Below are 21,775 nucleotides of genomic sequence, written 5' to 3' on the forward strand. Positions count from 1 at the left end.
TAAAATATATGCTATATATATATATATATATATATATATATATATATATATATATGAATAATACACTTTTCTCTGTCCGTCTGCATACACTTTTATATTTACCCGTGAAACGTGTCTTCAAAAATTGACCTTCAGGCAAAAACTGTTTAAAAAAAACCCAATTTACAGATTTACTGCTTCGTCTTACGCAATTTCTCATTGGTAGAAAAAAAATATTTTTGGAATAAGAGGGAACATTAGAAATCAGTGGCCCCTAGCCTGGGGGCCAATCGGTACAGAACTGTAGACACCTCGCCTGTGCCACCTCTAAACAAGGAGAGATACTCATTGTACAGCGCTACGGAATACGATGGCCCTATATAACACAATAATTAATAATAATAATTTGTAGTAAGAGACATTGAAGTAAATAATGTATAATTTCCTTAACCAAAAACATCCAGAAAGTCATTACAGGATCCATACCGCATCCCCATTCACCATCACTGTCCATATATCTGCTGGGCTACCAAGAGGAGGACTCGTATCTCCATTGGGTCGACTCAAGACGTTCTCTCAGGTTCTTCAACAGCCAGAAGATTTAAAGCCCATCAATGGAAATTAATTTTCTAATCATTAAGGGGCATCAATAGAACATTATATAGAAGAGCAAAAAGACCCCAAAAGACCCTTGAAAATGCTGAATACCATACAACCTGTTTATTAAAATGGAGCAAATGGCCCCATATTCCACACAACCTCCCCCTCCAGAATATCCAGCACAGATATGCAGACAGAAAATGCTTTTTAAACCCCTAAATTCTGCAATTCAGTCTTTAAGAATTAATGTCATTTTAGATTTGTTCTCACAAGTCCAGAAATTGGTTCTGTTGGTTGCTATGGAGATTGCACCAATTGGTTATTTTGCAAAACACATTATATATATAACCACATATGGAAACTCTCAGGGTGTCGGGGTTAAGGGGCAGTTTCTCTGGGTAACACAGTCTGTAGCCGATCACTTCATTTGCTCCTCTGATTGAATTATATTTAAACATCACAATTGCTGCATTTTCTCACTGCGATATCACAGCTGGAAACCCTGCTTGAATACAGGTCATTTCATCTCATATATTTGGGAAAATTAAGATGGTACTTATTTGGTATCTTTCTACATGGTAACATTCTAGAAAGCTTTGGATTCCTTATGACATCATCGATGGTGATATTGTACAGAGATGTGTATTATTCATGATATGATAGATGGTAACATTGAAGAGTGGCATGTATTGTTTATGACATCATCGAGGGTAACATTCTAGAATGTTTGTGTTGTTTATGACATCATAGGTACAAGTCTATAAATCCCCCGGTAATTGAGAAACCGGCTAACAGACAAGCGAGAGGAGTCTAGGAGTTGGTCTGATTTTTTTCTGCGGTTCTTCTTTCGAGAAAGAAACAAGAAAACTAACTATCGGGTGACGCCATGATTCGGGTGTCACACATCACGTTTGTGATGGGCTTGGTGCTTCTAGCACAAGCCACTATCTCACTTGGTGAGGAAGGGATCACTGTGGCCTGTTCTGCCCAAATTCCCTGTAAAATAGCCGTTGCCTCCCATAATCCCATCATCCTAACCTGTGTGAACAGGCCCACGGACGCTTCCATTTATTGGCAATATGTAGATATTTCCAATTCCAGCGCAAAACCCGTTACCCTCGTCCAAAGTCAAGGTTCGATCTCCACCATCCCGACAAAGCTTCTGGAACTGATGAAACGCCCGACGCTGATATCCGGCGATCTGAAGATTCTCTCCCCGGAAGTGAAAAACACCGGAATCTATACCTGCAGATATGGAGAGGCGGTTCTAGCTCATTACGCGCTAGATGTCCAGAATGTAGAAGACATTTACATTTCTCATGCAAGTCTGGGGCAGATGGTGCAACCTAATACCACTTTGGACTTTGGAGATAAGGGTTCGGTTGAAATGTTCACGGTTTGGGAGGAATGGCAGCCCTGTGACAGGTGCGGGGTTCAAGGAGAGAGGAAGAAGCTTGGCTTTTGCTACGCCAGGATGAACATCAGCTTGGATCTGGAAGAGAAGGTTTGGCCGTGCGGCCTCCTGAGAGCCATCTTCAAAGAACTTCAACCTACTCATAAACCTGAACTCAGGATAGAGATGTGTGAAGACAGCTGCAAGGAACCAACATCTTCCGAAAATGAGGTTCAGCTTCTTCTGACTGACAACTTTTATACAAACCTCCACGCCGACGCATTACTCAAATGCCCCACGGCCTCCATTTACAGGTAATGATCTATATCTCATCATGTTTAAAGCGGAAGTCCCCCAACGCTGTGTAAAGTAATAACCCCCCAAGAGCTGTATAAAGTAATACCCCCCAGCTTTGTATACAGTTATAACCCCTAGGGCTGTATACAGTAATAACCCCCCCCAGCGCTGTATACAGTAATATAACCCCCCAGCGCTGTATAGAGTAGCAGATAAAATGGAATGAAGGATATTTATTTACTCTTTCTATGCATTATTTTGCAGACCTGTTTACTGGGAGCGTGAATGTGTTTCTATATCACGTCTACAACAGCTCCGTGGCAGCAGCCCGTATATTTTGGATAACGCCACCGGCGGGGGATCCTTGCTTATTCCAAATCTCAACCAATCAGATGCCGGAATTTACAAATGTTACGTGGATCACCGCCTGGCCGGGAGGTTTAATGTGATCGTCCATAAGCTGCAGTACACGTGGGAAGCGTGGCTCTATACTTCTCTGGAGTCACTGATACTTGGCATCGTCTTATTCCTAATCTTCCTGATAGTTCTAGGCATTGCCTTGGCTTTCAACAAACCTTTCAGCGATGCCATCAGCAAATTACCGGTGTAAATGTTTTCAGCCTCATGTCTAACTGCCATCACCTTTACGTTTGTTATCAACTGGAAATAAAAGACATGATTTTGGAGGCAAAATTAATGTATCATGTAATTATTTTATTGGGATTGATGAAGATGCTTTGACGTCCATCAAGAAATTTGTCTACTCTGCATAAATTGTCTACTCTCAGGGTTTTTACACCAGTCTCAGGGTCTCAGAGTAAAAGGGCAGATACTTAGGGTTTCTGGGGGGGAATGAGGAGATTCTCATGGCTTTTACCCCAATCTCAGGGTTTTACAGGGAATGCAGATTCTTAGGGTTTTTACCCAAGTCTCAAGTTCTTAGGGTTTTTACCCCAGTCTCATGGTATTAGGGAGAAAGGGCAGTGTTTCAGTGTGTCGGGGGGAATAGATGGATTATTAGGGTTTTTACACCAGTCTAAGGGTCTCCGAGTGAAAGGTCAGAGTCCTAGAGCCAAGGAGGCAATGGTAGATTTTCAGGGTTTTTACCCCAGTCTCAGAGTCTTAGGGTGAATGGACAAGTTGTTAGGCTTTTTACCCAAGTCTGAGGGCCTCGCAGTTGACGGGAAGAGTCTCAGGGTTTTTCCCCAGTTTTAGAGTCCTGGGGTGAATGGGCAGATTCTTAGGGTTTTTACCCCAATCACAGGGGAAATGGGCAGATTCATCGGGGAGCTCTGCAAAGCAAGGGTTTGGCCCATGCGTGCCTGGGCCTTCACCCTACCATGGCCAGTTTGCTCATCACTGTCTCTCCTCCACCAAACAATCTGGTTTCTCCCTTTACAGCCGCTCTGACTTTTACCATCAGCAGAGTGGAACCACCAACCCCGGCACCTGAAGGGGCAGATGAAACTGGAAACCAGACCAGCGTACGCCCAACGGAGCAAGAGGCCATCCATTTCAATCGCATCTCTAAAGTATTTTCCAATTGACTTGCCTGATGTTCTCCCATAGACTCAGAAGGAAAAGAAATGTTGTTCTGGAGTAAAAAAAAAACTTTGATGCAATAAAGTAACTTCAATGTAAATAAAGAAATGATACATTCTATATAAAGTGAACAAACACACGAGCTGCAGAACATTCCACGGGATCCTAGGGTTTCTGAGGCCAGGTCCAACCACACAATGCTTTACTGCACAAAAAATATATAGAGAGAAAAATATAAAATAAAATATATGCTATATATATATATATATATATATATATATATATATATATATGAATAATACACTTTTCTCTGTCCGTCTGCATACACTTTTATATTTACCCGTGAAACGTGTCTTCAAAAATTGACCTTCAGGCAAAAACTGTTTAAAAAAAACCCAATTTACAGATTTACTGCTTCGTCTTGCGCAATTTCTCATTGGTAGAAAAAAAATATTTTTGGAATAAGAGGGAACATTAGAAATCAGTGGCCCCTAGCCTGGGGGCCAATCAGTACAGAACTGTAGACACCTCGCCTGTGCCACCTCTAAACAAGGAGAGATACTCATTGTACAGCGCTACGGAATACGATGGCCCTATATAACACAATAATTAATAATAATAATTTGTAGTAAGAGACATTGAAGTAAATAATGTATAATTTCCTTAACCAAAAACATCCAGAAAGTCATTACAGGATCCATACCGCATCCCCATTCACCATCACTGTCCATATATCTGCTGGGCTACCAAGAGGAGGACTCGTATCTCCATCGGGTCGACTCAAGACGTTCTCTCAGGTTCTTCAACAGCCAGAAGATTTAAAGCCCATCAATGGAAATTAATTTTCTAATCATTAAGGGGCATCAATAGAACATTATATAGAAGAGCAAAAAGACCCCAAAAGACCCTTGAAAATGCTGAATACCATACAACCTGTTTATTAAAATGGAGCAAATGGCCCCATATTCCACACAACCTCCCCCTCCAGAATATCCAGCACAGATATGCAGACAGAAAATGCTTTTTAAACCCCTAAATTCTGCAATTCAGTCTTTAAGAATTAATGTCATTTTAGATTTGTTCTCACAAGTCCAGAAATTGGTTCTGTTGGTTGCTATGGAGATTGCACCAATTGGTTATTTTGCAAAACACATTATATATATAACCACATATGGAAACTCTCAGGGTGTCGGGGTTAAGGGGCAGTTTCTCTGGGTAACACAGTCTGTAGCCGATCACTTCATTTGCTCCTCTGATTGAATTATATTTAAACATCACAATTGCTGCATTTTCTCACTGCGATATCACAGCTGGAAACCCTGCTTGAATACAGGTCATTTCATCTCATATATTTGGGAAAATTAAGATGGTACTTATTTGGTATCTTTCTACATGGTAACATTCTAGAAAGCTTTGGATTCCTTATGACATCATCGATGGTGATATTGTACAGAGATGTGTATTATTCATGATATGATAGATGGTAACATTGAAGAGTGGCATGTATTGTTTATGACATCATCGAGGGTAACATTCTAGAATGTTTGTGTTGTTTATGACATCATAGGTACAAGTCTATAAATCCCCCGGTAATTGAGAAACCGGCTAACAGACAAGCGAGAGGAGTCTAGGAGTTGGTCTGATTTTTTTCTGCGGTTCTTCTTTCGAGAAAGAAACAAGAAAACTAACTATCGGGTGACGCCATGATTCGGGTGTCACACATCACGTTTGTGATGGGCTTGGTGCTTCTAGCACAAGCCACTATCTCACTTGGTGAGGAAGGGATCACTGTGGCCTGTTCTGCCCAAATTCCCTGTAAAATAGCCGTTGCCTCCCATAATCCCATCATCCTAACCTGTGTGAACAGGCCCACGGACGCTTCCATTTATTGGCAATATGTAGATATTTCCAATTCCAGCGCAAAACCCGTTACCCTCGTCCAAAGTCAAGGTTCGATCTCCACCATCCCGACAAAGCTTCTGGAACTGATGAAACGCCCGACGCTGATATCCGGCGATCTGAAGATTCTCTCCCCGGAAGTGAAAAACACCGGAATCTATACCTGCAGATATGGAGAGGCGGTTCTAGCTCATTACGCGCTAGATGTCCAGAATGTAGAAGACATTTACATTTCTCATGCAAGTCTGGGGCAGATGGTGCAACCTAATACCACTTTGGACTTTGGAGATAAGGGTTCGGTTGAAATGTTCACGGTTTGGGAGGAATGGCAGCCCTGTGACAGGTGCGGGGTTCAAGGAGAGAGGAAGAAGCTTGGCTTTTGCTACGCCAGGATGAACATCAGCTTGGATCTGGAAGAGAAGGTTTGGCCGTGCGGCCTCCTGAGAGCCATCTTCAAAGAACTTCAACCTACTCATAAACCTGAACTCAGGATAGAGATGTGTGAAGACAGCTGCAAGGAACCAACATCTTCCGAAAATGAGGTTCAGCTTCTTCTGACTGACAACTTTTATACAAACCTCCACGCCGACGCATTACTCAAATGCCCCACGGCCTCCATTTACAGGTAATGATCTATATCTCATCATGTTTAAAGCGGAAGTCCCCCAACGCTGTGTAAAGTAATAACCCCCCAAGAGCTGTATAAAGTAATACCCCCCAGCTTTGTATACAGTTATAACCCCTAGGGCTGTATACAGTAATAACCCCCCCCAGCGCTGTATACAGTAATATAACCCCCCAGCGCTGTATAGAGTAGCAGATAAAATGGAATGAAGGATATTTATTTACTCTTTCTATGCATTATTTTGCAGACCTGTTTACTGGGAGCGTGAATGTGTTTCTATATCACGTCTACAACAGCTCCGTGGCAGCAGCCCGTATATTTTGGATAACGCCACCGGCGGGGGATCCTTGCTTATTCCAAATCTCAACCAATCAGATGCCGGAATTTACAAATGTTACGTGGATCACCGCCTGGCCGGGAGGTTTAATGTGATCGTCCATAAGCTGCAGTACACGTGGGAAGCGTGGCTCTATACTTCTCTGGAGTCACTGATACTTGGCATCGTCTTATTCCTAATCTTCCTGATAGTTCTAGGCATTGCCTTGGCTTTCAACAAACCTTTCAGCGATGCCATCAGCAAATTACCGGTGTAAATGTTTTCAGCCTCATGTCTAACTGCCATCACCTTTACGTTTGTTATCAACTGGAAATAAAAGACATGATTTTGGAGGCAAAATTAATGTATCATGTAATTATTTTATTGGGATTGATGAAGATGCTTTGACGTCCATCAAGAAATTTGTCTACTCTGCATAAATTGTCTACTCTCAGGGTTTTTACACCAGTCTCAGGGTCTCAGAGTAAAAGGGCAGATACTTAGGGTTTCTGGGGGGGAATGAGGAGATTCTCATGGCTTTTACCCCAATCTCAGGGTTTTACAGGGAATGCAGATTCTTAGGGTTTTTACCCAAGTCTCAAGTTCTTAGGGTTTTTACCCCAGTCTCATGGTATTAGGGAGAAAGGGCAGTGTTTCAGTGTGTCGGGGGGAATAGATGGATTATTAGGGTTTTTACACCAGTCTAAGGGTCTCCGAGTGAAAGGTCAGAGTCCTAGAGCCAAGGAGGCAATGGTAGATTTTCAGGGTTTTTACCCCAGTCTCAGAGTCTTAGGGTGAATGGACAAGTTGTTAGGCTTTTTACCCAAGTCTGAGGGCCTCGCAGTTGACGGGAAGAGTCTCAGGGTTTTTCCCCAGTTTTAGAGTCCTGGGGTGAATGGGCAGATTCTTAGGGTTTTTACCCCAATCACAGGGGAAATGGGCAGATTCATCGGGGAGCTCTGCAAAGCAAGGGTTTGGCCCATGCGTGCCTGGGCCTTCACCCTACCATGGCCAGTTTGCTCATCACTGTCTCTCCTCCACCAAACAATCTGGTTTCTCCCTTTACAGCCGCTCTGACTTTTACCATCAGCAGAGTGGAACCACCAACCCCGGCACCTGAAGGGGCAGATGAAACTGGAAACCAGACCAGCGTACGCCCAACGGAGCAAGAGGCCATCCATTTCAATCGCATCTCTAAAGTATTTTCCAATTGACTTGCCTGATGTTCTCCCATAGACTCAGAAGGAAAAGAAATGTTGTTCTGGAGTAAAAAAAAAACTTTGATGCAATAAAGTAACTTCAATGTAAATAAAGAAATGATACATTCTATATAAAGTGAACAAACACACGAGCTGCAGAACATTCCACGGGATCCTAGGGTTTCTGAGGCCAGGTCCAACCACACAATGCTTTACTGCACAAAAAATATATAGAGAGAAAAATATAAAATAAAATATATGCTATATATATATATATATATATATATATATATATATATATATGAATAATACACTTTTCTCTGTCCGTCTGCATACACTTTTATATTTACCCGTGAAACGTGTCTTCAAAAATTGACCTTCAGGCAAAAACTGTTTAAAAAAAACCCAATTTACAGATTTACTGCTTCGTCTTGCGCAATTTCTCATTGGTAGAAAAAAAATATTTTTGGAATAAGAGGGAACATTAGAAATCAGTGGCCCCTAGCCTGGGGGCCAATCAGTACAGAACTGTAGACACCTCGCCTGTGCCACCTCTAAACAAGGAGAGATACTCATTGTACAGCGCTACGGAATACGATGGCCCTATATAACACAATAATTAATAATAATAATTTGTAGTAAGAGACATTGAAGTAAATAATGTATAATTTCCTTAACCAAAAACATCCAGAAAGTCATTACAGGATCCATACCGCATCCCCATTCACCATCACTGTCCATATATCTGCTGGGCTACCAAGAGGAGGACTCGTATCTCCATCGGGTCGACTCAAGACGTTCTCTCAGGTTCTTCAACAGCCAGAAGATTTAAAGCCCATCAATGGAAATTAATTTTCTAATCATTAAGGGGCATCAATAGAACATTATATAGAAGAGCAAAAAGACCCCAAAAGACCCTTGAAAATGCTGAATACCATACAACCTGTTTATTAAAATGGAGCAAATGGCCCCATATTCCACACAACCTCCCCCTCCAGAATATCCAGCACAGATATGCAGACAGAAAATGCTTTTTAAACCCCTAAATTCTGCAATTCAGTCTTTAAGAATTAATGTCATTTTAGATTTGTTCTCACAAGTCCAGAAATTGGTTCTGTTGGTTGCTATGGAGATTGCACCAATTGGTTATTTTGCAAAACACATTATATATATAACCACATATGGAAACTCTCAGGGTGTCGGGGTTAAGGGGCAGTTTCTCTGGGTAACACAGTCTGTAGCCGATCACTTCATTTGCTCCTCTGATTGAATTATATTTAAACATCACAATTGCTGCATTTTCTCACTGCGATATCACAGCTGGAAACCCTGCTTGAATACAGGTCATTTCATCTCATATATTTGGGAAAATTAAGATGGTACTTATTTGGTATCTTTCTACATGGTAACATTCTAGAAAGCTTTGGATTCCTTATGACATCATCGATGGTGATATTGTACAGAGATGTGTATTATTCATGATATGATAGATGGTAACATTGAAGAGTGGCATGTATTGTTTATGACATCATCGAGGGTAACATTCTAGAATGTTTGTGTTGTTTATGACATCATAGGTACAAGTCTATAAATCCCCCGGTAATTGAGAAACCGGCTAACAGACAAGCGAGAGGAGTCTAGGAGTTGGTCTGATTTTTTTCTGCGGTTCTTCTTTCGAGAAAGAAACAAGAAAACTAACTATCGGGTGACGCCATGATTCGGGTGTCACACATCACGTTTGTGATGGGCTTGGTGCTTCTAGCACAAGCCACTATCTCACTTGGTGAGGAAGGGATCACTGTGGCCTGTTCTGCCCAAATTCCCTGTAAAATAGCCGTTGCCTCCCATAATCCCATCATCCTAACCTGTGTGAACAGGCCCACGGACGCTTCCATTTATTGGCAATATGTAGATATTTCCAATTCCAGCGCAAAACCCGTTACCCTCGTCCAAAGTCAAGGTTCGATCTCCACCATCCCGACAAAGCTTCTGGAACTGATGAAACGCCCGACGCTGATATCCGGCGATCTGAAGATTCTCTCCCCGGAAGTGAAAAACACCGGAATCTATACCTGCAGATATGGAGAGGCGGTTCTAGCTCATTACGCGCTAGATGTCCAGAATGTAGAAGACATTTACATTTCTCATGCAAGTCTGGGGCAGATGGTGCAACCTAATACCACTTTGGACTTTGGAGATAAGGGTTCGGTTGAAATGTTCACGGTTTGGGAGGAATGGCAGCCCTGTGACAGGTGCGGGGTTCAAGGAGAGAGGAAGAAGCTTGGCTTTTGCTACGCCAGGATGAACATCAGCTTGGATCTGGAAGAGAAGGTTTGGCCGTGCGGCCTCCTGAGAGCCATCTTCAAAGAACTTCAACCTACTCATAAACCTGAACTCAGGATAGAGATGTGTGAAGACAGCTGCAAGGAACCAACATCTTCCGAAAATGAGGTTCAGCTTCTTCTGACTGACAACTTTTATACAAACCTCCACGCCGACGCATTACTCAAATGCCCCACGGCCTCCATTTACAGGTAATGATCTATATCTCATCATGTTTAAAGCGGAAGTCCCCCAACGCTGTGTAAAGTAATAACCCCCCAAGAGCTGTATAAAGTAATACCCCCCAGCTTTGTATACAGTTATAACCCCTAGGGCTGTATACAGTAATAACCCCCCCAGCGCTGTATACAGTAATATAACCCCCCAGCGCTGTATAGAGTAGCAGATAAAATGGAATGAAGGATATTTATTTACTCTTTCTATGCATTATTTTGCAGACCTGTTTACTGGGAGCGTGAATGTGTTTCTATATCACGTCTACAACAGCTCCGTGGCAGCAGCCCGTATATTTTGGATAACGCCACCGGCGGGGGATCCTTGCTTATTCCAAATCTCAACCAATCAGATGCCGGAATTTACAAATGTTACGTGGATCACCGCCTGGCCGGGAGGTTTAATGTGATCGTCCATAAGCTGCAGTACACGTGGGAAGCGTGGCTCTATACTTCTCTGGAGTCACTGATACTTGGCATCGTCTTATTCCTAATCTTCCTGATAGTTCTAGGCATTGCCTTGGCTTTCAACAAACCTTTCAGCGATGCCATCAGCAAATTACCGGTGTAAATGTTTTCAGCCTCATGTCTAACTGCCATCACCTTTACGTTTGTTATCAACTGGAAATAAAAGACATGATTTTGGAGGCAAAATTAATGTATCATGTAATTATTTTATTGGGATTGATGAAGATGCTTTGACGTCCATCAAGAAATTTGTCTACTCTGCATAAATTGTCTACTCTCAGGGTTTTTACACCAGTCTCAGGGTCTCAGAGTAAAAGGGCAGATACTTAGGGTTTCTGGGGGGGAATGAGGAGATTCTCATGGCTTTTACCCCAATCTCAGGGTTTTACAGGGAATGCAGATTCTTAGGGTTTTTACCCAAGTCTCAAGTTCTTAGGGTTTTTACCCCAGTCTCATGGTATTAGGGAGAAAGGGCAGTGTTTCAGTGTGTCGGGGGGAATAGATGGATTATTAGGGTTTTTACACCAGTCTAAGGGTCTCCGAGTGAAAGGTCAGAGTCCTAGAGTCAAGGAGGCAATGGTAGATTTTCAGGGTTTTTACCCCAGTCTCAGAGTCTTAGGGTGAATGGACAAGTTGTTAGGCTTTTTACCCAAGTCTGAGGGCCTCGCAGTTGACGGGAAGAGTCTCAGGGTTTTTCCCCAGTTTTAGAGTCCTGGGGTGAATGGGCAGATTCTTAGGGTTTTTACCCCAATCACAGGGGAAATGGGCAGATTCATCGGGGAGCTCTGCAAAGCAAGGGTTTGGCCCATGCATGCCTGGGCCTTCACCCTACCATGGCCAGTTTGCTCATCACTGTCTCTCCTCCACCAAACAATCTGGTTTCTCCCTTTACAGCCGCTCTGACTTTTACCATCAGCAGAGTGGAACCACCAACCCCGGCACCTGAAGGGGCAGATGAAACTGGAAACCAGACCAGCGTACGCCCAACGGAGCAAGAGGCCATCCATTTCAATCGCATCTCTAAAGTATTTTCCAATTGACTTGCCTGATGTTCTCCCATAGACTCAGAAGGAAAAGAAATGTTGTTCTGGAGTAAAAAAAAAACTTTGATGCAATAAAGTAACTTCAATGTAAATAAAGAAATGATACATTCTATATAAAGTGAACAAACACACGAGCTGCAGAACATTCCACGGGATCCTAGGGTTTCTGAGGCCAGGTCCAACCACACAATGCTTTACTGCACAAAAAATATATATAGAGAAAAATATAAAATAAAATATATGCTATATATATATATATATATATATATATATATATATATATATATATATATATATATATATATATATATATATATGAATAATACACTTTTCTCTGTCCGTCTGCATACACTTTTATATTTACCCGTGAAACGTGTCTTCAAAAATTGACCTTCAGGCAAAAACTGTTTAAAAAAAACCCAATTTACAGATTTACTGCTTCGTCTTGCGCAATTTCTCATTGGTAGAAAAAAAATATTTTTGGAATAAGAGGGAACATTAGAAATCAGTGGCCCCTAGCCTGGGGGCCAATCAGTACAGAACTGTAGACACCTCGCCTGTGCCACCTCTAAACAAGGAGAGATACTCATTGTACAGCGCTACGGAATACGATGGCCCTATATAACACAATAATTAATAATAATAATTTGTAGTAAGAGACATTGAAGTAAATAATGTATAATTTCCTTAACCAAAAACATCCAGAAAGTCATTACAGGATCCATACCGCATCCCCATTCACCATCACTGTCCATATATCTGCTGGGCTACCAAGAGGAGGACTCGTATCTCCATCGGGTCGACTCAAGACGTTCTCTCAGGTTCTTCAACAGCCAGAAGATTTAAAGCCCATCAATGGAAATTAATTTTCTAATCATTAAGGGGCATCAATAGAACATTATATAGAAGAGCAAAAAGACCCCAAAAGACCCTTGAAAATGCTGAATACCATACAACCTGTTTATTAAAATGGAGCAAATGGCCCCATATTCCACACAACCTCCCCCTCCAGAATATCCAGCACAGATATGCAGACAGAAAATGCTTTTTAAACCCCTAAATTCTGCAATTCAGTCTTTAAGAATTAATGTCATTTTAGATTTGTTCTCACAAGTCCAGAAATTGGTTCTGTTGGTTGCTATGGAGATTGCACCAATTGGTTATTTTGCAAAACACATTATATATATAACCACATATGGAAACTCTCAGGGTGTCGGGGTTAAGGGGCAGTTTCTCTGGGTAACACAGTCTGTAGCCGATCACTTCATTTGCTCCTCTGATTGAATTATATTTAAACATCACAATTGCTGCATTTTCTCACTGCGATATCACAGCTGGAAACCCTGCTTGAATACAGGTCATTTCATCTCATATATTTGGGAAAATTAAGATGGTACTTATTTGGTATCTTTCTACATGGTAACATTCTAGAAAGCTTTGGATTCCTTATGACATCATCGATGGTGATATTGTACAGAGATGTGTATTATTCATGATATGATAGATGGTAACATTGAAGAGTGGCATGTATTGTTTATGACATCATCGAGGGTAACATTCTAGAATGTTTGTGTTGTTTATGACATCATAGGTACAAGTCTATAAATCCCCCGGTAATTGAGAAACCGGCTAACAGACAAGCGAGAGGAGTCTAGGAGTTGGTCTGATTTTTTTCTGCGGTTCTTCTTTCGAGAAAGAAACAAGAAAACTAACTATCGGGTGACGCCATGATTCGGGTGTCACACATCACGTTTGTGATGGGCTTGGTGCTTCTAGCACAAGCCACTATCTCACTTGGTGAGGAAGGGATCACTGTGGCCTGTTCTGCCCAAATTCCCTGTAAAATAGCCGTTGCCTCCCATAATCCCATCATCCTAACCTGTGTGAACAGGCCCACGGACGCTTCCATTTATTGGCAATATGTAGATATTTCCAATTCCAGCGCAAAACCCGTTACCCTCGTCCAAAGTCAAGGTTCGATCTCCACCATCCCGACAAAGCTTCTGGAACTGATGAAACGCCCGACGCTGATATCCGGCGATCTGAAGATTCTCTCCCCGGAAGTGAAAAACACCGGAATCTATACCTGCAGATATGGAGAGGCGGTTCTAGCTCATTACGCGCTAGATGTCCAGAATGTAGAAGACATTTACATTTCTCATGCAAGTCTGGGGCAGATGGTGCAACCTAATACCACTTTGGACTTTGGAGATAAGGGTTCGGTTGAAATGTTCACGGTTTGGGAGGAATGGCAGCCCTGTGACAGGTGCGGGGTTCAAGGAGAGAGGAAGAAGCTTGGCTTTTGCTACGCCAGGATGAACATCAGCTTGGATCTGGAAGAGAAGGTTTGGCCGTGCGGCCTCCTGAGAGCCATCTTCAAAGAACTTCAACCTACTCATAAACCTGAACTCAGGATAGAGATGTGTGAAGACAGCTGCAAGGAACCAACATCTTCCGAAAATGAGGTTCAGCTTCTTCTGACTGACAACTTTTATACAAACCTCCACGCCGACGCATTACTCAAATGCCCCACGGCCTCCATTTACAGGTAATGATCTATATCTCATCATGTTTAAAGCGGAAGTCCCCCAACGCTGTGTAAAGTAATAACCCCCCAAGAGCTGTATAAAGTAATACCCCCCAGCTTTGTATACAGTTATAACCCCTAGGGCTGTATACAGTAATAACCCCCCCCAGCGCTGTATACAGTAATATAACCCCCCAGCGCTGTATAGAGTAGCAGATAAAATGGAATGAAGGATATTTATTTACTCTTTCTATGCATTATTTTGCAGACCTGTTTACTGGGAGCGTGAATGTGTTTCTATATCACGTCTACAACAGCTCCGTGGCAGCAGCCCGTATATTTTGGATAACGCCACCGGCGGGGGATCCTTGCTTATTCCAAATCTCAACCAATCAGATGCCGGAATTTACAAATGTTACGTGGATCACCGCCTGGCCGGGAGGTTTAATGTGATCGTCCATAAGCTGCAGTACACGTGGGAAGCGTGGCTCTATACTTCTCTGGAGTCACTGATACTTGGCATCGTCTTATTCCTAATCTTCCTGATAGTTCTAGGCATTGCCTTGGCTTTCAACAAACCTTTCAGCGATGCCATCAGCAAATTACCGGTGTAAATGTTTTCAGCCTCATGTCTAACTGCCATCACCTTTACGTTTGTTATCAACTGGAAATAAAAGACATGATTTTGGAGGCAAAATTAATGTATCATGTAATTATTTTATTGGGATTGATGAAGATGCTTTGACGTCCATCAAGAAATTTGTCTACTCTGCATAAATTGTCTACTCTCAGGGTTTTTACACCAGTCTCAGGGTCTCAGAGTAAAAGGGCAGATACTTAGGGTTTCTGGGGGGGAATGAGGAGATTCTCATGGCTTTTACCCCAATCTCAGGGTTTTACAGGGAATGCAGATTCTTAGGGTTTTTACCCAAGTCTCAAGTTCTTAGGGTTTTTACCCCAGTCTCATGGTATTAGGGAGAAAGGGCAGTGTTTCAGTGTGTCGGGGGGAATAGATGGATTATTAGGGTTTTTACACCAGTCTAAGGGTCTCCGAGTGAAAGGTCAGAGTCCTAGAGTCAAGGAGGCAATGGTAGATTTTCAGGGTTTTTACCCCAGTCTCAGAGTCTTAGGGTGAATGGACAAGTTGTTAGGCTTTTTACCCAAGTCTGAGGGCCTCGCAGTTGACGGGAAGAGTCTCAGGGTTTTTCCCCAGTTTTAGAGTCCTGGGGTGAATGGGCAGATTCTTAGGGTTTTTACCCCAATCACAGGGGAAATGGGCAGATTCATCGGGGAGCTCTGCAAAGCAAGGGTTTGGCCCATGCGTGCCTGGGCCTTCACCCTACCATGGCCAGTTTGCTCATCACTGTCTCTCCTCCACCAAACAATCTGGTTTCTCCCTTTACAGCCGCTCTGACTTTTACCATCAGCAGAGTGGAACCACCAACCCCGGCACCTGAAGGGGCAGATGAAACTGGAAACCAGACCAGCGTACGCCCAACGGAGCAAGAGGCCATCCATTTCAATCGCATCTCTAAAGTATTTTCCAATTGACTTGCCTGATGTTCTCCCATAGACTCAGAAGGAAAAGAAATGTTGTTCTGGAGTAAAAAAAAAACTTTGATGCAATAAAGTAACTTCAATGTAAATAAAGAAATGATACATTCTATATAAAGTGAACAAACACACGAGCTGCAGAACATTCCACGGGATCCTAGGGTTTCTGAGGCCAGGTCCAACCACACAATGCTTTACTGCACAAAAAATATATATAGAGAAAAATATAAAATAAAATATATGCTATATATATATATATATATATATATATATATATATATATATATATATGAATAATACACTTTTCTCTGTCCGTCTGCATACACTTTTATATTTACCCGTGAAACGTGTCTTCAAAAATTGACCTTCAGGCAAAAACTGTTTAAAAAAAACCCAATTTACAGATTTACTGCTTCGTCTTGCGCAATTTCTCATTGGTAGAAAAAAAATATTTTTGGAATAAGAGGGAACATTAGAAATCAGTGGCCCCTAGCCTGGGGGCCAATCAGTACAGAACTGTAGACACCTCGCCTGTGCCACCTCTAAACAAGGAGAGATACTCATTGTACAGCGCTACGGAATACGATGGCCCTATATAACACAATAATTAATAATAATAATTTGTAGTAAGAGACATTGAAGTAAATAATGTATAATTTCCTTAACCAAAAACATCCAGAAAGTCATTACAGGATCCATACCGCATCCCCATTCACCATCACTGTCCATATATCTGCTGGGCTACCAAGAGGAGGACTCGTATCTCCATCGGGTCGACTCAAGACGTTCTCTCAGGTTCTTCAACAGCCAGAAGATTTAAAGCCCATCAATGGAAATTAATTTTCTAATCATTAAGGGGCATCAATAGAACATTATATAGAAGAGCAAAAAGACCCCAAAAGACCCTTGAAAATGCTGAATACCATACAACCTGTTTATTAAAATGGAGCAAATGGCCCCATATTCCACACAACCTCCCCCTCCAGAATATCCAGCACAGATATGCAGACAGAAAATGCTTTTTAAACCCCTAAATTCTGCAATTCAGTCTTTAAGAATTAATGTCATTTTAGATTTGTTCTCACAAGTCCAGAAATTGGTTCTGTTGGTTGCTATGGAGATTGCACCAATTGGTTATTTTGCAAAACACATTATATATATAACCACATATGGAAACTCTCAGGGTGTCGGGGTTAAGGGGCAGTTTCTCTGGGTAACACAGTCTGTAGCCGATCACTTCATTTGCTCCTCTGATTGAATTATATTTAAACATCACAATTGCTGCATTTTCTCACTGCGATATCACAGCTGGAAACCCTGCTTGAATACAGGTCATTTCATCTCATATATTTGGGAAAATTAAGATGGTACTTATTTGGTATCTTTCTACATGGTAACATTCTAGAAAGCTTTGGATTCCTTATGACATCATCGATGGTGATATTGTACAGAGATGTGTATTATTCATGATATGATAGATGGTAACATTGAAGAGTGGCATGTATTGTTTATGACATCATCGAGGGTAACATTCTAGAATGTTTGTGTTGTTTATGACATCATAGGTACAAGTCTATAAATCCCCCGGTAATTGAGAAACCGGCTAACAGACAAGCGAGAGGAGTCTAGGAGTTGGTCTGATTTTTTTCTGCGGTTCTTCTTTCGAGAAAGAAACAAGAAAACTAACTATCGGGTGACGCCATGATTCGGGTGTCACACATCACGTTTGTGATGGGCTTGGTGCTTCTAGCACAAGCCACTATCTCACTTGGTGAGGAAGGGATCACTGTGGCCTGTTCTGCCCAAATTCCCTGTAAAATAGCCGTTGCCTCCCATAATCCCATCATCCTAACCTGTGTGAACAGGCCCACGGACGCTTCCATTTATTGGCAATATGTAGATATTTCCAATTCCAGCGCAAAACCCGTTACCCTCGTCCAAAGTCAAGGTTCGATCTCCACCATCCCGACAAAGCTTCTGGAACTGATGAAACGCCCGACGCTGATATCCGGCGATCTGAAGATTCTCTCCCCGGAAGTGAAAAACACCGGAATCTATACCTGCAGATATGGAGAGGCGGTTCTAGCTCATTACGCGCTAGATGTCCAGAATGTAGAAGACATTTACATTTCTCATGCAAGTCTGGGGCAGATGGTGCAACCTAATACCACTTTGGACTTTGGAGATAAGGGTTCGGTTGAAATGTTCACGGTTTGGGAGGAATGGCAGCCCTGTGACAGGTGCGGGGTTCAAGGAGAGAGGAAGAAGCTTGGCTTTTGCTACGCCAGGATGAACATCAGCTTGGATCTGGAAGAGAAGGTTTGGCCGTGCGGCCTCCTGAGAGCCATCTTCAAAGAACTTCAACCTACTCATAAACCTGAACTCAGGATAGAGATGTGTGAAGACAGCTGCAAGGAACCAACATCTTCCGAAAATGAGGTTCAGCTTCTTCTGACTGACAACTTTTATACAAACCTCCACGCCGACGCATTACTCAAATGCCCCACGGCCTCCATTTACAGGTAATGATCTATATCTCATCATGTTTAAAGCGGAAGTCCCCCAACGCTGTGTAAAGTAATAACCCCCCAAGAGCTGTATAAAGTAATACCCCCCAGCTTTGTATACAGTTATAACCCCTAGGGCTGTATACAGTAATAACCCCCCCCAGCGCTGTATACAGTAATATAACCCCCCAGCGCTGTATAGAGTAGCAGATAAAATGGAATGAAGGATATTTATTTACTCTTTCTATGCATTATTTTGCAGACCTGTTTACTGGGAGCGTGAATGTGTTTCTATATCACGTCTACAACAGCTCCGTGGCAGCAGCCCGTATATTTTGGATAACGCCACCGGCGGGGGATCCTTGCTTATTCCAAATCTCAACCAATCAGATGCCGGAATTTACAAATGTTACGTGGATCACCGCCTGGCCGGGAGGTTTAATGTGATCGTCCATAAGCTGCAGTACACGTGGGAAGCGTGGCTCTGTACTTCTCTGGAGTCACTGATACTTGGCATCGTCTTATTCCTAATCTTCCTGATAGTTCTAGGCATTGCCTTGGCTTTCAACAAACCTTTCAGCGATGCCATCAGCAAATTACCGGTGTAAATGTGTTCAGCCTCATGTCTAACTGCCATCACCTTTACGTTTGTTATCAACTGGAAATAAAAGACATGATTTTGGAGGCAAAATTAATGTATCATGTAATTATTTTATTGGGATTGATGAAGATGCTTTGACGTCCATCAAGAAATTTGTCTACTCTGCATAAATTGTCTACTCTCAGGGTTTTTACACCAGTCTCAGGGTCTCAGAGTAAAAGGGCAGATACTTAGGGTTTCTGGGGGGGAATGAGGAGATTCTCATGGCTTTTACCCCAATCTCAGGGTTTTACAGGGAATGCAGATTCTTAGGGTTTTTACCCAAGTCTCAAGTTCTTAGGGTTTTTACCCCAGTCTCATGGTATTAGGGAGAAAGGGCAGTGTTTCAGTGTGTCGGGGGGAATAGATGGATTATTAGGGTTTTTACACCAGTCTAAGGGTCTCCGAGTGAAAGGTCAGAGTCCTAGAGTCAAGGAGGCAATGGTAGATTTTCAGGGTTTTTACCCCAGTCTCAGAGTCTTAGGGTGAATGGACAAGTTGTTAGGCTTTTTACCCAAGTCTGAGGGCCTCGCAGTTGACGGGAAGAGTCTCAGGGTTTTTCCCCAGTTTTAGAGTCCTGGGGTGAATGGGCAGATTCTTAGGGTTTTTACCCCAATCACAGGGGAAATGGGCAGATTCATCGGGGAGCTCTGCAAAGCAAGGGTTTGGCCCATGCATGCCTGGGCCTTCACCCTACCATGGCCAGTTTGCTCATCACTGTCTCTCCTCCACCAAACAATCTGGTTTCTCCCTTTACAGCCGCTCTGACTTTTACCATCAGCAGAGTGGAACCACCAACCCCGGCACCTGAAGGGGCAGATGAAACTGGAAACCAGACCAGCGTACGCCCAACGGAGCAAGAGGCCATCCATTTCAATCGCATCTCTAAAGTATTTTCCAATTGACTTGCCTGATGTTCTCCCATAGACTCAGAAGGAAAAGAAATGTTGTTCTGGAGTAAAAAAAAAACTTTGATGCAATAAAGTAACTTCAATGTAAATAAAGAAATGATACATTCTATATAAAGTGAACAAACACACGAGCTGCAGAACATTCCACGGGATCCTAGGGTTTCTGAGGCCAGGTCCAACCACACAATGCTTTACTGCACAAAAAATATATATAGAGAAAAATATAAAATAAAATATATGCTATATATATAAATATATATATATATATATATATATATATATATATATATATATATATATATATATATATGAATAATACACTTTTCTCTGTCCGTCTGCATACACTTTTATATTTACCCGTGAAACGTGTCTTCAAAAATTGACCTTCAGGCAAAAACTGTTTAAAAAAAACCCAATTTACAGATTTACTGCTTCGTCTTGCGCAATTTCTCATTGGTAGAAAAAAAATATTTTTGGAATAAGAGGGAACATTAGAAATCAGTGGCCCCTAGCCTGGGGGCCAATCAGTACAGAACTGTAGACACCTCGCCTGTGCCACCTCTAAACAAGGAGAGATACTCATTGTACAGCGCTACGGAATACGATGGCCCTATATAACACAATAATTAATAATAATAATTTGTAGTAAGAGACATTGAAGTAAATAATGTATAATTTCCTTAACCAAAAACATCCAGAAAGTCATTACAGGATCCATACCGCATCCCCATTCACCATCACTGTCCATATATCTGCTGGGCTACCAAGAGGAGGACTCGTATCTCCATCGGGTCGACTCAAGACGTTCTCTCAGGTTCTTCAACAGCCAGAAGATTTAAAGCCCATCAATGGAAATTAATTTTCTAATCATTAAGGGGCATCAATAGAACATTATATAGAAGAGCAAAAAGACCCCAAAAGACCCTTGAAAATGCTGAATACCATACAACCTGTTTATTAAAATGGAGCAAATGGCCCCATATTCCACACAACCTCCCCCTCCAGAATATCCAGCACAGATATGCAGACAGAAAATGCTTTTTAAACCCCTAAATTCTGCAATTCAGTCTTTAAGAATTAATGTCATTTTAGATTTGTTCTCACAAGTCCAGAAATTGGTTCTGTTGGTTGCTATGGAGATTGCACCAATTGGTTATTTTGCAAAACACATTATATATATAACCACATATGGAAACTCTCAGGGTGTCGGGGTTAAGGGGCAGTTTCTCTGGGTAACACAGTCTGTAGCCGATCACTTCATTTGCTCCTCTGATTGAATTATATTTAAACATCACAATTGCTGCATTTTCTCACTGCGATATCACAGCTGGAAACCCTGCTTGAATACAGGTCATTTCATCTCATATATTTGGGAAAATTAAGATGGTACTTATTTGGTATCTTTCTACATGGTAACATTCTAGAAAGCTTTGGATTCCTTATGACATCATCGATGGTGATATTGTACAGAGATGTGTATTATTCATGATATGATAGATGGTAACATTGAAGAGTGGCATGTATTGTTTATGACATCATCGAGGGTAACATTCTAGAATGTTTGTGTTGTTTATGACATCATAGGTACAAGTCTATAAATCCCCCGGTAATTGAGAAACCGGCTAACAGACAAGCGAGAGGAGTCTAGGAGTTGGTCTGATTTTTTTCTGCGGTTCTTCTTTCGAGAAAGAAACAAGAAAACTAACTATCGGGTGACGCC

At 42.0% G+C, this 21,775-nt stretch overlaps 5 protein-coding genes across 5 annotated transcripts; all 5 read left to right on the forward strand.

Annotated features, from left to right (window-relative positions):
- Positions 1 to 1,465: 1,465 nt before the first annotated feature.
- LOC149282228 (protein FAM187B-like) lies at positions 1,466 to 2,879 on the forward strand. The gene is made up of 2 exons (XM_089498415.1): positions 1,466 to 2,286; positions 2,534 to 2,879. The coding sequence occupies exons 1-2, from the start codon at positions 1,466 to 1,468 to the stop codon at positions 2,877 to 2,879; spliced, it is 1,167 nt and encodes a 388-aa protein (XP_089354541.1).
- Positions 2,880 to 5,514: 2,635 nt separating this feature from the next.
- LOC149282229 (protein FAM187B-like) lies at positions 5,515 to 6,928 on the forward strand. Its single transcript, XM_089498416.1, has 2 exons — positions 5,515 to 6,335; positions 6,583 to 6,928. The coding sequence occupies exons 1-2, from the start codon at positions 5,515 to 5,517 to the stop codon at positions 6,926 to 6,928; spliced, it is 1,167 nt and encodes a 388-aa protein (XP_089354542.1).
- Positions 6,929 to 9,563: 2,635 nt separating this feature from the next.
- LOC149282230 (protein FAM187B-like) lies at positions 9,564 to 10,976 on the forward strand. Its single transcript, XM_089498417.1, has 2 exons — positions 9,564 to 10,384; positions 10,631 to 10,976. The coding sequence occupies exons 1-2, from the start codon at positions 9,564 to 9,566 to the stop codon at positions 10,974 to 10,976; spliced, it is 1,167 nt and encodes a 388-aa protein (XP_089354543.1).
- Positions 10,977 to 13,643: 2,667 nt separating this feature from the next.
- LOC149282231 (protein FAM187B-like) lies at positions 13,644 to 15,057 on the forward strand. The gene is made up of 2 exons (XM_089498418.1): positions 13,644 to 14,464; positions 14,712 to 15,057. Exons 1-2 carry the CDS (start codon positions 13,644 to 13,646, stop codon positions 15,055 to 15,057), a joined length of 1,167 nt encoding a protein of 388 aa, XP_089354544.1.
- A 2,641-nt stretch (positions 15,058 to 17,698) lies between these two features.
- Positions 17,699 to 19,112, forward strand: LOC149282232 (protein FAM187B-like). Its single transcript, XM_089498419.1, has 2 exons — positions 17,699 to 18,519; positions 18,767 to 19,112. Exons 1-2 carry the CDS (start codon positions 17,699 to 17,701, stop codon positions 19,110 to 19,112), a joined length of 1,167 nt encoding a protein of 388 aa, XP_089354545.1.
- Positions 19,113 to 21,775: the final 2,663 nt, after the last annotated feature.

Source organism: Sceloporus occidentalis, unplaced genomic scaffold, assembly GCF_023333645.1.
Source record: "Sceloporus occidentalis isolate IW3139 unplaced genomic scaffold, rSceOcc1.0.p SCAF_120, whole genome shotgun sequence".
Lineage (NCBI taxonomy): Eukaryota > Metazoa > Chordata > Lepidosauria > Squamata > Phrynosomatidae > Sceloporus > Sceloporus occidentalis.

Coding starts and splice junctions, on each gene's coding strand:
- LOC149282230 (XM_089498417.1), top strand. CDS start 9,564: ATGATTCGGGTGTCACACATCACGTTTGTGATGGGCTTGGTGCTTCTA. Junction 10,385..10,630: donor CCCACGGCCTCCATTTACAG/GTAATGATCTAT, acceptor ATTATTTTGCAG/ACCTGTTTACTGGGAGCGTG.
- LOC149282231 (XM_089498418.1), top strand. CDS start 13,644: ATGATTCGGGTGTCACACATCACGTTTGTGATGGGCTTGGTGCTTCTA. Junction 14,465..14,711: donor CCCACGGCCTCCATTTACAG/GTAATGATCTAT, acceptor ATTATTTTGCAG/ACCTGTTTACTGGGAGCGTG.
- LOC149282232 (XM_089498419.1), top strand. CDS start 17,699: ATGATTCGGGTGTCACACATCACGTTTGTGATGGGCTTGGTGCTTCTA. Junction 18,520..18,766: donor CCCACGGCCTCCATTTACAG/GTAATGATCTAT, acceptor ATTATTTTGCAG/ACCTGTTTACTGGGAGCGTG.
- LOC149282229 (XM_089498416.1), top strand. CDS start 5,515: ATGATTCGGGTGTCACACATCACGTTTGTGATGGGCTTGGTGCTTCTA. Junction 6,336..6,582: donor CCCACGGCCTCCATTTACAG/GTAATGATCTAT, acceptor ATTATTTTGCAG/ACCTGTTTACTGGGAGCGTG.
- LOC149282228 (XM_089498415.1), top strand. CDS start 1,466: ATGATTCGGGTGTCACACATCACGTTTGTGATGGGCTTGGTGCTTCTA. Junction 2,287..2,533: donor CCCACGGCCTCCATTTACAG/GTAATGATCTAT, acceptor ATTATTTTGCAG/ACCTGTTTACTGGGAGCGTG.